This window comes from Prionailurus viverrinus, chromosome C1 (assembly GCF_022837055.1).
Source record: "Prionailurus viverrinus isolate Anna chromosome C1, UM_Priviv_1.0, whole genome shotgun sequence".
NCBI lineage: Eukaryota > Metazoa > Chordata > Mammalia > Carnivora > Felidae > Prionailurus > Prionailurus viverrinus.
This window is the reverse complement of record NC_062568.1, coordinates 181,298,866-181,313,013: the sequence shown is the minus strand read 5'-3', so window position 1 is coordinate 181,313,013 and position 14,148 is coordinate 181,298,866. Positions and strand designations below refer to the sequence as shown.

General features: G+C 38.3%; 1 protein-coding gene across 5 annotated transcripts in view; it reads left to right on the top strand.

The window, feature by feature from the left end:
* The window catches only part of CCDC30 (coiled-coil domain containing 30), a 131,594-nt gene that overhangs the window by 32,587 nt on the left and 84,859 nt on the right, over positions 1–14,148 (top strand). For all 5 annotated transcript variants that reach the window (XM_047873832.1, XM_047873833.1, XM_047873831.1 and 2 more), the window contains 2 exons: positions 4,079–4,194; positions 6,746–6,844. In XM_047873832.1, coding sequence (XP_047729788.1) covers positions 4,079–4,194; positions 6,746–6,844 — 215 coding nt within the window. The remainder of the gene's footprint in view (positions 1–4,078; positions 4,195–6,745; positions 6,845–14,148) is intronic.

Sequence of the window (14,148 nt, the reverse complement as noted above, 5' to 3'; positions counted from 1 at the left end):
TATGAAGATAAAAAGCTTCTGCACAGCAAAGGAAACAACCAACAAAACTAAAAGGCAACCAACGGAATGGGAAAAGATATTTGCAAATGACATATCGGACAAAGGGCTAGTATCCAAAATCTATAAAGAGCTCACCAAACTCCACACCCGAAAAACAAATAACCCAGTGAAGAAATGGGCAGAAAACATGAATAGACACTTCTCTAAAGAAGACATCCGGATGGCCAACAGGCACATGAAAAGATGCTCAACGTCGCTCCTTATCAGGGAAATACAAATCAAAACCACACTCAGATATCACCTCACACCAGTCAGAGTGGCCAAAATGAACAAATCAGGAGACTATAGATGCTGGAGAGGATATGGAGAAACGGAAACCCTCTTACACTGTTGGTGGGAATGCAAATTGGTGCAGCCACTCTGGAAAACAGTGTGGAGGTTCCTCAGAAAATTAAAAATAGACCTACCCTATGACCCAGCAATAGCACTGCTAGGAATTTACCCAAGGGATACAGGAGTACTGATGCATAGGGGCACTTGTACCCCAATGTTTATAGCAGCACTCTCAACAATAGCCAAATTATGGAAAGAGCCTAAATGTCCATCAACTGATGAATGGATAAAGAAATTGTGGTTTATATACACAATGGAGTACTACGTGGCAATGAGAAAGAATGAAATATGGCCCTGTGTAGCAACATGGATGGAACTGGAGAGTGTGATGCTAAGTGAAATAAGCCATACAGAGAAAGACAGATACCATATGGTTTCACTCTTATGTGGATCCTGAGAAACTTGACAGAAACCCATGGGGGAGGGGAAGGAAAAAAAAAAAGAGGTTAGAGTGGGAGAGAGCCAAAGCATAAGAGATTCTTAAAACCTGAGAACAAACTGAGGGTTGATGGGGGGTGGGAGGGAGGGGAGAGTGGGTGATAGGTATTGAGGAGGGCACCTTTTGGGATGAGCACTGGGTGTTGTATGGAAACCAATTTGGCAATAAATTTCATATATTGAAAAAAAAAATCTTCCTCATGAAGAAAACTGAGTTCAGATATCTTCATTAGTGAATTCTAAAAAACTTTTAAAGAATAAATAATACCAATTTTACATAAATTCTTCCAGAAAATTGAAGAAGACAGAATACTTTCCATATGGGCAGCATTACCCTGATAACAAAAACCAGGTGGAAATATTACAGTATCCCTGATGACTACAGAAGAACTTGTGAAAGTATGGAGAATAAGAAGTAACTTTGGGAGTAGTTGTGTTTCTCCACAATGAATTGGCCAAATAAGTGGCTGTGCATCTATTCATAAGAATGACATAGATGTATGTGCATGACACAAATAGATGTCCATGATATGTTATCAGGTGAAAAAAGCAAGTTGTACAGTACTATATGCGGGACAGTGTTATTTTGGCTTTTATTTTGGGGGTCTGGGTGTATGTGTGTGTGTGCCCACAGGACTTTGATGAAGTGGTACACATTAATGTGGGGCAGTAGAGTCGTGAAGACACTGGAATAACTTTGCGTAAGTTGTAAATACCTGCTGCACTGAGTGTTTCAACTGTCTACCACCCACCCCACTATCCCAGCTCCTTCCAGCCCCTGTCTTCCCAGCCGCTAAAGGAATAATACTTGGCAGTTCTCTAGAATTTTCCTCCTGAGCTCATTCTTACAGGTGAAGGTCCATGCTTTAAGAGTTGTTAAATATTTTTAATAAAACCCTTGTCTGTATGTTAGAATGTGTATATAGAATCTTTTGAAGAGTATTTACTAAGTATTAATATTATTTTGGGTGAGGGTGGTGAATAAGGGTTAGATGAAAATATTCAGTTTGAACATAACATTGTTTGTTTGTTTGTTTAACTAAAAGCCTATATTCCATTTGTGATCAGCAAAACAATATTGCATTTAAAACAAGCCATAATTCAACTGCATTTTTAAGATTTATGAAAACTAAAACTCTGGTAACCTCCAGTGTGGACAAATGGGGAGTGTCATTGTACAGAATGTAACTTTGTACAATCTTTTTGAAGATTTGTTTTGGCAGTATCTATTACATTTCCTAAATGCACATATCAGCTGATCCAGTGGTCCAATTTCTGGGGATTTGTTTCTTGGAAGTAATGTCATAAGTACCTAAAGATTGATGAAAAAGGATAATGATTTTAGAATTGTTTATAAGAGCAAGTCATTGGCAACACACCTGAATCTTCATCAGTAGGGGAAATGAACGCACTGGGCAGAATAAAATGAGAGGATGCGTTGAGACCAGTAGATTAGTAAGTGATGTATGAATAAGATGGACTAAAGTAGACAGGAATAAATTACTGATATGACACAGCTGCATACCCAAAATATATATTGAGTGAAAGAAGCCTCACACACACAAAATATGTATATTAAGAATCCATTTGTATGAAAACCAAGAACCACTAAAACTAATTTAAAAGTAGTTCCAGGGGCGCCTGGGTGGCGCAGTCGGTTAAGCGTCCGACTTCAGCCAGGTCACGATCTCACGGTCCGTGAGTTCGAGCCCCGCGTCGGGCTCTGGGCTGATGGCTCAGAGCCTGGAGCCTGTTTCCGATTCTGTGTCTCCCTCTCTCTCTGCCCCTCCCCCGTTCATGCTCTGTCTCTCTCTGTCCCAAAAATAAATAAACGTTGAAAAAAAAATTTAAAAAAAAAAAAAAAAGTAGTTCCAAATGAGAAATGGAAAATGACTTTGTAAGGACAGTCCTGTAAAGACATCCATGATACAAAACAACAACAACAACAACAAAACCCACACATCGGTATGGTAAAGCTGCAGACAGATTGTGTAGCATCATTTAAATCTTTGAAAAATTGCACAAGCCAAAAAACAAATGTCTCTGTCTCTGTATATATGCACCCACCCACTGACACATATACAAGGTGGGATTGTGAATGATTTTTTTTTCTTTTTGGTGTGTATTCAGCACTTTTCAAATTAAAAAAAAATTACATGCTAAGAGGGGGAAAGGAAAAGGAAGCAAGGAGGGAAAAAAAGGAAAAAAGGAAAAATACAAGGAATAATTAATACAAAACAGGTGATAAAGAGGGAAAACAAAGGAGACTCTTTTTTTAAGTTTATTTATTTTATTTGTGTTTGTGTGTGTGTGTGAGAGAGAGAGAGGAAGCACAAGCCAAGGGAGGGGCAGAAAGGGAAAGAGAGAGAGAATCCCAAGCAGGCTCCATACCACCAGCACAGAGCCAGAGCCCTATGTGGAGCTCGAACTCACAGACTGTGAGATCATGACCTGAGCCGAAATCAAGAGTCAGAGGTTTAACCAACTGTGCCACCCAGGTGTCCCAACAAAGGAGACTTTTAAGCAGAAGAAGAAAAATTAAGAGAAATATATGTGGAAATGGCTAAAAAGAAACAGCTACAAATTCAGGAAAGTTTCCCATAGCAAGTTTGCAATAATAAGGAAACTGATGAGCCCTGGAAAGAGCAGGTCTTAGAGTGGACTACCATTTTTTGGGCTGTGGTGCAGGCAGAAAGATGGTTTTGATACATTAACTTGATTTACCGTAGAAAATCTGTCCATTCACTGCTCATGGCTCACCATTTGTTGTCTGTGGGGCCCTACTATTGCTGAATAGAAGTGTCTAGGAGTGTATGTGGTATGTATGAGAGATAGGACCACAAGCAAGTAGGAAGATAATTTTCTCTGTGCTGAACTTCTAGGAGGTAGGCTCCACTGCTTTAAAAGTACATCTCCTCCAAGAGCCTCTAGTGCCAAAAACCCTATCCTCAAAATATCCAGCTCTGGGGCGCCTGGGTGGCTCATTTGGTCAAGCGTCCGACTTCGGCTCAGGTCATGATCTCACGGTCCGTGAGTTCGAGCCCCGCGTCGGGCTCTGTGCTGACAGCTCAGAGCCTGGAGCCTGCTTCAGATTCTGTGTCTCCCTCTCTCTCTGACCCTCCCCTGTTCATGCTCTGTCTCTCTCTGTCTCAAAAATAAATAAACATTAAAACAAATTTTTTTAAATATCCAGCTCATTAGTCTGGTGTGAGAAACAAAAAAAACTGTGTTCTTTTCTCTGTTTTAGATTCAATTGACCTACAGAAAGCAAAGGAACGTAATCAGAGACTGGATGAAGAAATTCTGGCTTTAAGAAATCGGGTTCGATCACTTGACTCAGAAAAAAAAGTGCTTGGAGAAGTAGTAAGTTGTTGAATGTCATTTGTTCTTAGAATTTATTTAAATGTGTATAAAATAACAATCAGCAGCTAGAGCAACATAGATATGTATTACCTATATATATGATTATATATATATATATATATATATATATATATATAGTCATTAATGAGGACTGATACTGGCAGCTATAGCATCCCAGATAGATGCCATGCTGTGACTTAGACGACCTATCAGTATTTATATTTTATACATTTTAGCTACCTGTGCTAAACAGTAATGTTACTGCTCTTATGTCAGTTTAGGACCTTTTTAATAAGGATTTAGATATCAGTTTACACTTAATTTAGCAAATAGAAATTATTATTCTATTGGATAAATTTGACTTGTGCCACATTGTTGAATTATTTCTTTTTAGTAATGTATTGATTTTTTTAATTTTTAGTTTTTTTAATGTTTATTTATTTTTGAGAGAGACAGAGACAGAGCGTGAGTGGGGGAGGGGCAGAGAGAGAGGGAGACACAGAATCTGAAACAGGCTCCAGGCTCTGAGCTGTCAGCACAGAGCCCAATGAAGAGCTCAAACTCACCGACTGTGAGATCATGACCTGAGCTGAAGTTGGATGCTCAACCTACTGAGCCACCCAGGCGCCCCTGTATTTATTGATTTTTAATATGGACTTCTAAGTTCTGGATATATGTCTCTTCAATTTTAGTTTATATTCATTTTACAGTCATATCTCTAGTGTCTCACACAACAGCCCACATAAACTAATTGCTCAAGTAATTTTGTTGCAAGAATGAATAAATACCCAAGAGGATGGCTATTATCAAAACAACAGAAAAAAAAAATGTTGACAGTAATATGGAGAAATTGGAGCCCTTGTGCATTGTTATTGAGAATGAAAAATAGTATTGCAGTGACTATAGAAAACAGCATGGCACTTTCTTTAAAAAGTAAATGTAGGGGCGCCTGGGTGGCTCAGTCGGTTGAGCGGCCGACTTCGGCTCAGGTCATGATCTCGCGGTCCGTGAGTTTGAGCCCCGCGTCGGGCTCTGTGCTGACAGCTCAGAGCCTGGAGCCTGTTTCAGATTCTGTGTCTCCCTCTCTCTCTCTCTGCCCCTCCCCCGTTCATGCTCTGCTTCTCTCTGTCTCAAAAATAAATAAATGTTATAAAAAAAAATTAAAAAAAAAAAAAGTAAATGTAGAATTACCATATGATTGAGCAATTCTGCTTTTGAGTATATACCCAAAGAATTGAAAGCAGGGACTTGAACAGATTTGCACACTCATGTCACAGCAGTGTTATCCACAACATCCAAAAGGTTGAAGCAATGCAAGTGTCCCTTGATGGATGAATAGATAAGCAAAATGTGGCACATACATTTGGAATATATAGATAAACAAAATGGAATATTACTCAGCCTGAAGGGCATTCTGACCTGTGCTACAACAGGGATGAAACTTGAAGACATTATGTTTATTAAAATGTTAGTCACAAAAGGACAAATAGTGTATGATTCCCTTTATATGAGGTACCTAGAGTAGCAAAATCACAGAGACAGAAAACAGAATGGTGGTTGCCAGGGGCTGGGGGGAAAGAGAGGGACAGAATAGGGAGTTCTTATCTAATGGGTAAAGAGTTTCAGTTTTGGAAAATGAAAAGAATTGTGGAGACTGATGGTGGTGATGGTTACATAATAATGTGAATGTACTTAATAGTACTGAACTGTGTGCTTAAAAATGGTCAACATGGTAGGGACGCCCATGTGGCTCAGTTGGCTGAGCATCCAACTCTTGATTTCGGCTCAGGTCATGATCTCACTGTTCATGGGATTGAGCCCCAAATCAGGCACTATGCTGACAGTGTGGAGCCTGCTTGGGATTCTCTCTCTCCTTCTCTCTCTGCCCCTCTCCCATTTATGCTGTCTCATGCTCTCTCTCTCAAAATAAATAAATAAATAAAACTTTTTTAAAAAGGTCAACATGGTAAATTTTGTGTTACGTAGGTTTTATCATAATTTTTAAATGTAATCATAAGCATGAATAAACAATGACTGTTCAAGTTGTCTTAGTCTTTGTAAATTTATATATTTAATACGGACATATACTTATATGTTTAATACATGCATGTACATATATACACCTGCATGATAAAATTCAAGAAGGGTACATCCCACACAGTGTTGTTTCTGGAAAGGGAAAAGGGATTGTGGCATAAGGTTATGATAGGATAATATCATTTTTTTTTAAGTTTATTCATTTTGAGATAGAGCGTGTGAGTGGGGGAAGGGCAGAGAGAATGGGAGACAGAGAACCCCAAGCAGGCTCTGCACTGTCAGTACAGAGCCCGACTCAGGGCTGGAGCTCAAGAACCATGAGATCATGACCTGAGCCAAGATCAAGAGTCAGAAGCTTAACCCACTGAGCCACTTTTTACTCTATAAACCTATGTGTGTTAGTTGAATTTTTTTCATGAAGAATGTATTCATGTATTACTAGTACCTTTTAATAGCAAAGCAAACCCCCTCCCCAACCCCATACTCTCATATTTAAAATACTTTTGTATTTAAGGTTGAAAGGCTCAAAGGAAAGATTCATGAATCTCAAGAGAATAAGCAACTTGTAAACCACTCCCCTGGGAAAACTGTGGGTGCTGAACAGAGAGAACAGGTATTTGAAAGTCTATTCTTTCTGGTTTCATATTTTGAAGTGAGTCCCATTTTTGCAGAGTATACCAGAGCGATTGGTGCTGATCATTTATTACTCTCCTCTTATTGCCTCTTTTTCTATTGCTCAGCCAATTAGAGTGGAGGAAGAAATTGGGGTTCAGAGGATGTGTTTCTGTTCACTTCTTCCCCACAGGGGAAATGTATGTGAAGAATGTGATGGATTATTTCTTTTAAAGAAAAGAGGAAAGGAATCTTACAAAGAGACAACCAATTTGAGCATTTTTAATCATCACAATGAAGTTGATTTATAGAATCAACCAATGGTGGGAGAGGGGGTAGTTGGAGCCACACTTAAAGTAATAAACCAGGGTAGAGAACGAGAATGGCCTAGACGCCATGTACAGTGTCTAGTCTTTTCAGTGTGATCAGCATCTGAAGCGGTGGACAAAGTGATCGACTTTAGGGCTGGAATGAAGCAGAAGCCAGTATGTGTTAGATAGGGCTGTTTCAGACACTCAGGGCAAGGAGCTAGACTGCTTTGGGGGGCTTTCCTCTTATATACTTAAGATGAGTGACATCCCTTGTTGCTGAGGGGTCTCATTCATGACAGCTGTTTTTATTGTAGCTCCCTGGGCCCTATAGCCCAGACCTCTTAGGTATTATGGAAACTACAGCTACAGAATTTCTTGGCTCTGACCCAAGGAGTTAGTATCCTTTCTTGTCTTTCAAAACCCTTTTCCATATAAGCAGTACATTTTTGTAGGAAAGAAAGGAAGAAAAGCAGGGAATGAGGAGTGGAGGAAAGAAAAGAAGGAATTTACAATCAAGACTGCAGTAACTTTTACCAAAATCATTCTGCAAACACTCAGTAGGGCTCTAGTTACAAGCAAGTTGATTATTAATAACTATTTTGATTAGTTTCTTATTTATCCTTCCAGTATGTCTTTATGCAAATGTAAGAAATTTGAATATTTACTCAGATTTCCTCCTTTCCTGATTTCTTTTTCTTTTTACTTCTGTATCATACAAAAGAGAGATCCTTCTGTATCATACAAAAAAAGTCTTCCTCATTCTTTTTTCTTTTTAATTTTTTTTTAACATTTATTTATTTTTGAAAGACAGAGACAGTGCATGAGCAGGGGAGGAGGAGAGAGAGAGAGGGAGACACAGAATCCAAAGCAGGTTCCAGGATCTGAGCTCTTTGTTAGCACAGAGCCCAGCACGGGGCTTGAACTCACGAATTGCAAGACCATGACCTGAGCTGAAGTCAGACACTCAACCAACTGAGCCACCCAGGCGCCCCAAGTCTTCCTCATTCTTTAGAGCAGTGTAGCTTTCTATTGTGTGGATGTACTACATTTAACCAGTCTCCTCTGATGAACACTTGGGTCGTTTCTAGTCTTTTGCACATGTATGCAGGTGTTTCTGTAGGATAGAGTCACAGAAATGGGATTATGGGATTAGAGATTAGATACATCTGTAATTTGGGTAGATATTGCCCGATATCCCTCAGAGAGAATTATACCAGTTTCCTCTCCCTCAGCAATGCATGTGAAAACCACTTTGGTAAAAAATTCACCAACTGAATATATTGTCAAAATTTTGTGTTTTTACTAAATGAGAGCTGAGAATGGGTATCCAAATGTAGTTTTCATGTTTATTTATCTATTTACAGTAAAACTGAGCATTTTTCATATGTTTAAAAGTTATTTGTATTTCTTTTATAAAATAGCTTGATTGAAATACCTAATACAATACAGACATACATATTTTAAGAGTTGAGTTTAATGAGATTTGACAGGTGCATACACCTGTATAACCACAACCGACCACTGCAATCAAGAAAGAAAACACATTCATTAGCCTAACATATTCATTAGCTCCCTCCCCCTTTGCCATCACACCCCTCCCTGCCCTGTCTCCACTCCACCACTTTCTGTTATAATACGTTTTCTAGAATTTCTAATAAATAGAATCATCTGGTATATACTCTTTTGTGTTTGGCTTCTTTCACTTGAAATGATGCTTTTGAGATTTATCCATGTTGCTGCCTGTGTCAAGAGTTCATGTTTTATATTGCTGAGTAATATCCCTGTATCTGGATATACCATAAACTATTTGTCTACCCACTGGTGGATAGAACATTCAGATTATTTTCAGGTTTTGACTGTTATAAAATAAAGCTGTCACTAGTATCCTCATACCAGTTTTTTTTTTTTCATCTTGGATAAATACCTAGTAGTGGAATTATCAAGTCATAGAGTCAGTGCATGTTTAACTGTATGAAAAACTGCCAGACTGCTTTCCAAAGTAGTGGTACTAGTTTACATTCCCATTGACGATGGTATGGAAGTTTCAGTTGCTTCCTCATCTTCAACAATATTGTTATTGTCAGTCTTGTGAATTCTAGACTTTCTAGTGGACACGTAATGGTATCTCACGGTGCTTTTAATTTGACTTTTGAGAGTATCTAATGACAATGAGTATGTTTTGATGTGTTTATTGGCCATTAGTGTATGTTCTTTTATGAAACCTCTGTTCAAATATTTTGCTAGTTTTTAATTCAGTTATTTATATTAAGTTGTAGGATTTTTTTCTATTTTTTGGATAACTGGCCTTCATTAGATAGATGTATTTTCAATATTTTCTCTCAGTCTGTGTCTTGTCTTTTCGTCTTTTAAAACAGTGCTTTATGAAGAGTAGTTGTTTTAAAATTTTGATGGATCCCAATTCATCAAAGTTTTCTTTTATAATTTTATGATAGGACATAAAAGCCATCTAAGAACGAAGGACACAAAATATTTCTCCTCTCTTTTCTTCTAAAGGTTTTATAGTTTGAGCTTCTACATTTAGATTTATGATCCATCAGAGATCATTTTTGTATATAGTGTGATGTAAGGGTTGAGGTTCATTTATTTCCAAATGTATATCCAATTATTCTAGAACCATTTATTGGAAAGAGAGTTATTTCCTTATCGAATTACTTTGGCTCCTTTAGCAAAAATTAGTTATACAGCTCAGTTTCTGGACTCTATTCTGTTCCATTAATCTACGTTTATTCTTAAATAATGCCATGCTGTTGTTTTATTGTAAGTCTTAAAATCAGAAAGAAAACCTTTCCAACTCTGTTTTTCTTTTTTAAAATTGTTTGGACTGCTCTAGGTCCTTTGCATTCCCATATATATTTTATTTTTTAATGTGTATTTATTTATTTTTGAGAGAGAGAGAGAGAGAGCAAACATGAGCAGGAGAGGGGCAGAGAGAGGGGGAGAGAGAGAATCCTAAGCAGGCTCTGCACTGTAGCAGGCTCTGCGCTGACGGTGCAGAGCCCAATGCAGGGCTCAAAGTCACAAACCATGAGGTCATGACTTGAGCTGAAACCAAGAGTAGGAAACTTAACCGACTGAGCCACCCAGGTACTCCCCTATATACATTTTAGAATGAGCTTGTCAGTTTTGACAAAAATGCCATGTAGGATTTTGATTGGAATGGCATTGAATGTTCAGATCAATTGAGGAAGAATTTATATTTTAACAATATTGGGTCCACCAATGTGTTAACGTGGTCTATATCTTTACATTTATTTGGGTCTTTAATTTGTCTCAGCAATGTTTTGTAGTTTTCAGCACACAGTTCTTGCCTATGTAGAATTACATTTATTCTTTTAAAAAAAATGGGAGTATAATTTACATTGCCATAAAATTCACCCTTTTAAAGTGTACAGTGCAGTGAATTTTAGTATACTCACAAAGTTATGCAATTATCACTACTGTCTAATTTCAGAACATTTTTATCTCCCCAAAAGAAACCCCATATCCATTAGTAGTCATTCTCCATTCCCTTAGCCCCCAGCCTCTTGGCAACTACTAATTTACTTTTTGTCTCTAAGAATTTGCCTATCCGGTACATTTCATGCAAATGGAATCATAAAATATGTGGTCTTCTGCATCTGGCTTCTTTCACTTTAGCATAATATTTTCAAGACTCAAGCCTATCATAGCATAGGTAAGTGCTTTATCTCTTTTTTGTGGCTAAATAATATTTCATTGCATGGATTATACCACATTTTGTTTTTCCATTCGTCAATTGAGGGGCATTTGGTAGTTCCCACTTTGTGGCTATTTTGAATAATGCAAACTTTTTGTGTGGACATGTTTTCATTTCTTTTGGGTATGTACCTAGGAGTGAAATTGCTAGGTCATATGTTAACTCTCTGTTTACCCTTTTGAAGAAATGCCAGGCTGTTTTCCAAAGCAGTTGTTTCATATAATATTCCCATCAGCAGTGTATAAGAATTCTAATTTCCCCACATCTTCACCAATATTTGTTATAGTCTTATCTTTTTTATTATAGCTCTCCTAGTGGGTGTGAAGTAGGATCTTAATGTAATTTTGATTTGTGTTTCCTGTGTAATCTTGAGCATCTTTTCTCACGCTTATTGGCCATTTGTATATCTTCTTTAGAAAATGTCTATTCATGGGGTGACTGAGTGGCTCAGTTTTTTAAGCATCCAACTCTTCACTTCAGCTCAGGTCATGATCTCACGCTTTGTGGGATCGTGCCCATGTTGGGCTCTGTGCTGACAGGGTGGAGCCTGCTTGGGATTCTCTCTCTCCCTCATTCTCTGCCCCTCCCCTGCTCACGTGTGTGTGTGTGTGTGTGTGTGTGTGTGTGTGTGCGCGCGCGCGCGCGTGCATGCGCACTCACGCATGCACACACGCGAGCTCTCTCTCTCTCTCAAGATAAATAAATCAAGGGGTGCCTGGGTGGCTCAGTCGGTTGAGCGTCCGACTTTGGCTCAGGTCATGATCTCATGGTTCATGAGTTCAAGCCCCGCGTTGGTCTCTGTGCTGACAGCTCAGAGCCTGGAGCCTGTTTCAGATTCTGTGTCTCCCTCTCGCTCTGCCCCTTCCCTGCTCATGCTCTTTCTCTGTCTCTCAAAAATGAATAAACGTTAAAAAAAATTTTTTAAAGATAAATAAGCATTAAAAAAAGAAAATGCCTATTCATATTCTTTGCCAGTTTTAATGGAGTTGTCTTTTTATTACAAGAGCTCTTTATATACTCTATTTATTAATCTCTGTCATGGACTGAATTGTGCCTCCACTGAAATATGTTGAAGTCCTAACCCCCAGTACCTGTGAACACAACCTCATTTGGATACAGGGTCTTTGCAAATGCAGTCAAGTTAAGATGAGGTCATTAGGATGGGCCCTAATCCAATAGGACCGGCGTACCTGTGAGAAGAGGAAATGCTATGTGAAGACAGAGACACACAGGGAGTGCCATGTGATGACAGATGGAGAGATTGGAGGGATGCAGGTACAAGCCAAGACATGCCAAGGATTGACAGCCACCACCAGAAGCTAGAAGAGGCAAGGAAAGATTCTACCCAGAGTCTCAAAGGGAACATTGCTTTGGTAATAGCTTGACTTCAGAGTTCCAGCCTCCAGAGTGATGAGGAATAAATTTCTGTCAGTTTAAGCTACCCAGTTTGTGGTACTTTGTTATGGCAGCCCGCAGAAACTCGTTGACATTTTGGTACCAAAAAGTGAGGTACCTTCTATAACAAATAGCTAAAACAGTAGAAGTGGCTTTGTACTTGTATTACATGTGGAAGCTGGAGTAATGTTGGGGTGCTAGATAGAAAAAGCTTAAATTGCCTTGAAGGGATTGTTGGTATAAATACAGACTTAAAGGTGATTCTGGTGAGAGTTCATGAAGAAGTGAGACTATAGGGAAAGCTTCTGTCTCTCGGAGAATACGTAGATTGCCATGATCGGAATGTTGCTTAGAAACATGAACTCTGAAGCTGCTTCTGGTGAGGCCTCAGAGAGCAGTGAGGAACATGCCCTATTTGACTCTGAAGAAGAGATGATCCTTGTTATAAAGTAGCAGAGAACGTGGTTGAATTATGTTTTACCACTGAGTGGAAAGTAGAACCTGGAAGTGATAAACTTGGATATTTAACTGTGGTGATTTCTGAACAAAATGTATAAGGTGTGGCCTGTTTTAACCGTGATGCTTATGGTAAAATATGAGAGGAAAGAGATAAATTGAATGAACTTCAATAAAAAAGAACAACACTCGATGTTATAAATCCTATAATATATTGTTAATTATTTTTGCTTAAGCCTTTTAAGGGGAACCTTTTAAGGGGAAAACAAAAGTATTTCATATTTAACCACATACTGACCACTTCTAGAGTTCACCATTGCTTTGCATAGATCCAAATTTCTACCTGGTACCATACTTCTTTAGCCTAAAGACCATGATTCAACATTTCTCCTGGTACAGATCTACTAGTGATCAACTTTTTGTTTTTTTTTTTCTTTTTGTCTGCAAAAGTCTTTGTTCTACTTTTGTTTTTCAAAAATGTTTGTTATTGTGATAAAATACACATAACTATTTTTAAGTGTACAGTTCAGTGATAGTAAGCACATTCACAATGTTGTGCAGCTATTACTAACATCTACTTCCAGAACTCCCTTCATCTTGCAAACCTGAAACTGTGTATTCGTTAACCAATAATTCCCTCTTCTGCCCTTCCTCCCAGCCCCTGGTAACCGCCATTCTACTTTCTGTCTCTATGATTTGGACTACTGTAGGTACCTCAAATAAGGGGAATCACATTCACTATTTGTCCTTTGGTGACTCACATTTCAATTAGCATGATATCTTCCAAGTTTCATTCCTGTTGTACCACATGTCAGAATGCCCTTCCTATTTCAGGCTGAAATTCCATTGTATTGCCACATTTTGTGTATCTATTCATCCATCAAGGGACACTTGAGCTGCTTCAACCTTTGGGCTGTTGTGGATAACACTGCTATGAACACAAGTGTACAAATATCCATTCAAGTCCCTGCTTTCAATTCTTTTGGGTATATACCTAGATGTGGAATTGCTGGATTATAGTAACTGGGTTTCATTTTGTTGAAGAACCATCATACCGTTTTCCACAGTGACTACACCATTTTACTTTCTCACTAACAGTTTCACAAGGGTTCCAATTTCTCTATATCATCATCAACAACACCTATTTTCTGTGGTTTTGGTGGTAGCTATCCTAATGAGTACAGGGTAGTTTCTCATTGTGGTTTGAGTTGCATTTACCTAATAATTAATGATGTTAAACATCTTTTCATGTGTTTATTGATCAATCATATGTCATCATTGGAGAAATATCTATTCAAGTCCGTTGCGTATTTTAAAATCAGGTTGTTGTTATATTGTTGAGTTTTGGGAGCTCTTTATATATTCTGCTTATATCAATCCCTTATCAGCTATATAATTGCAAATATT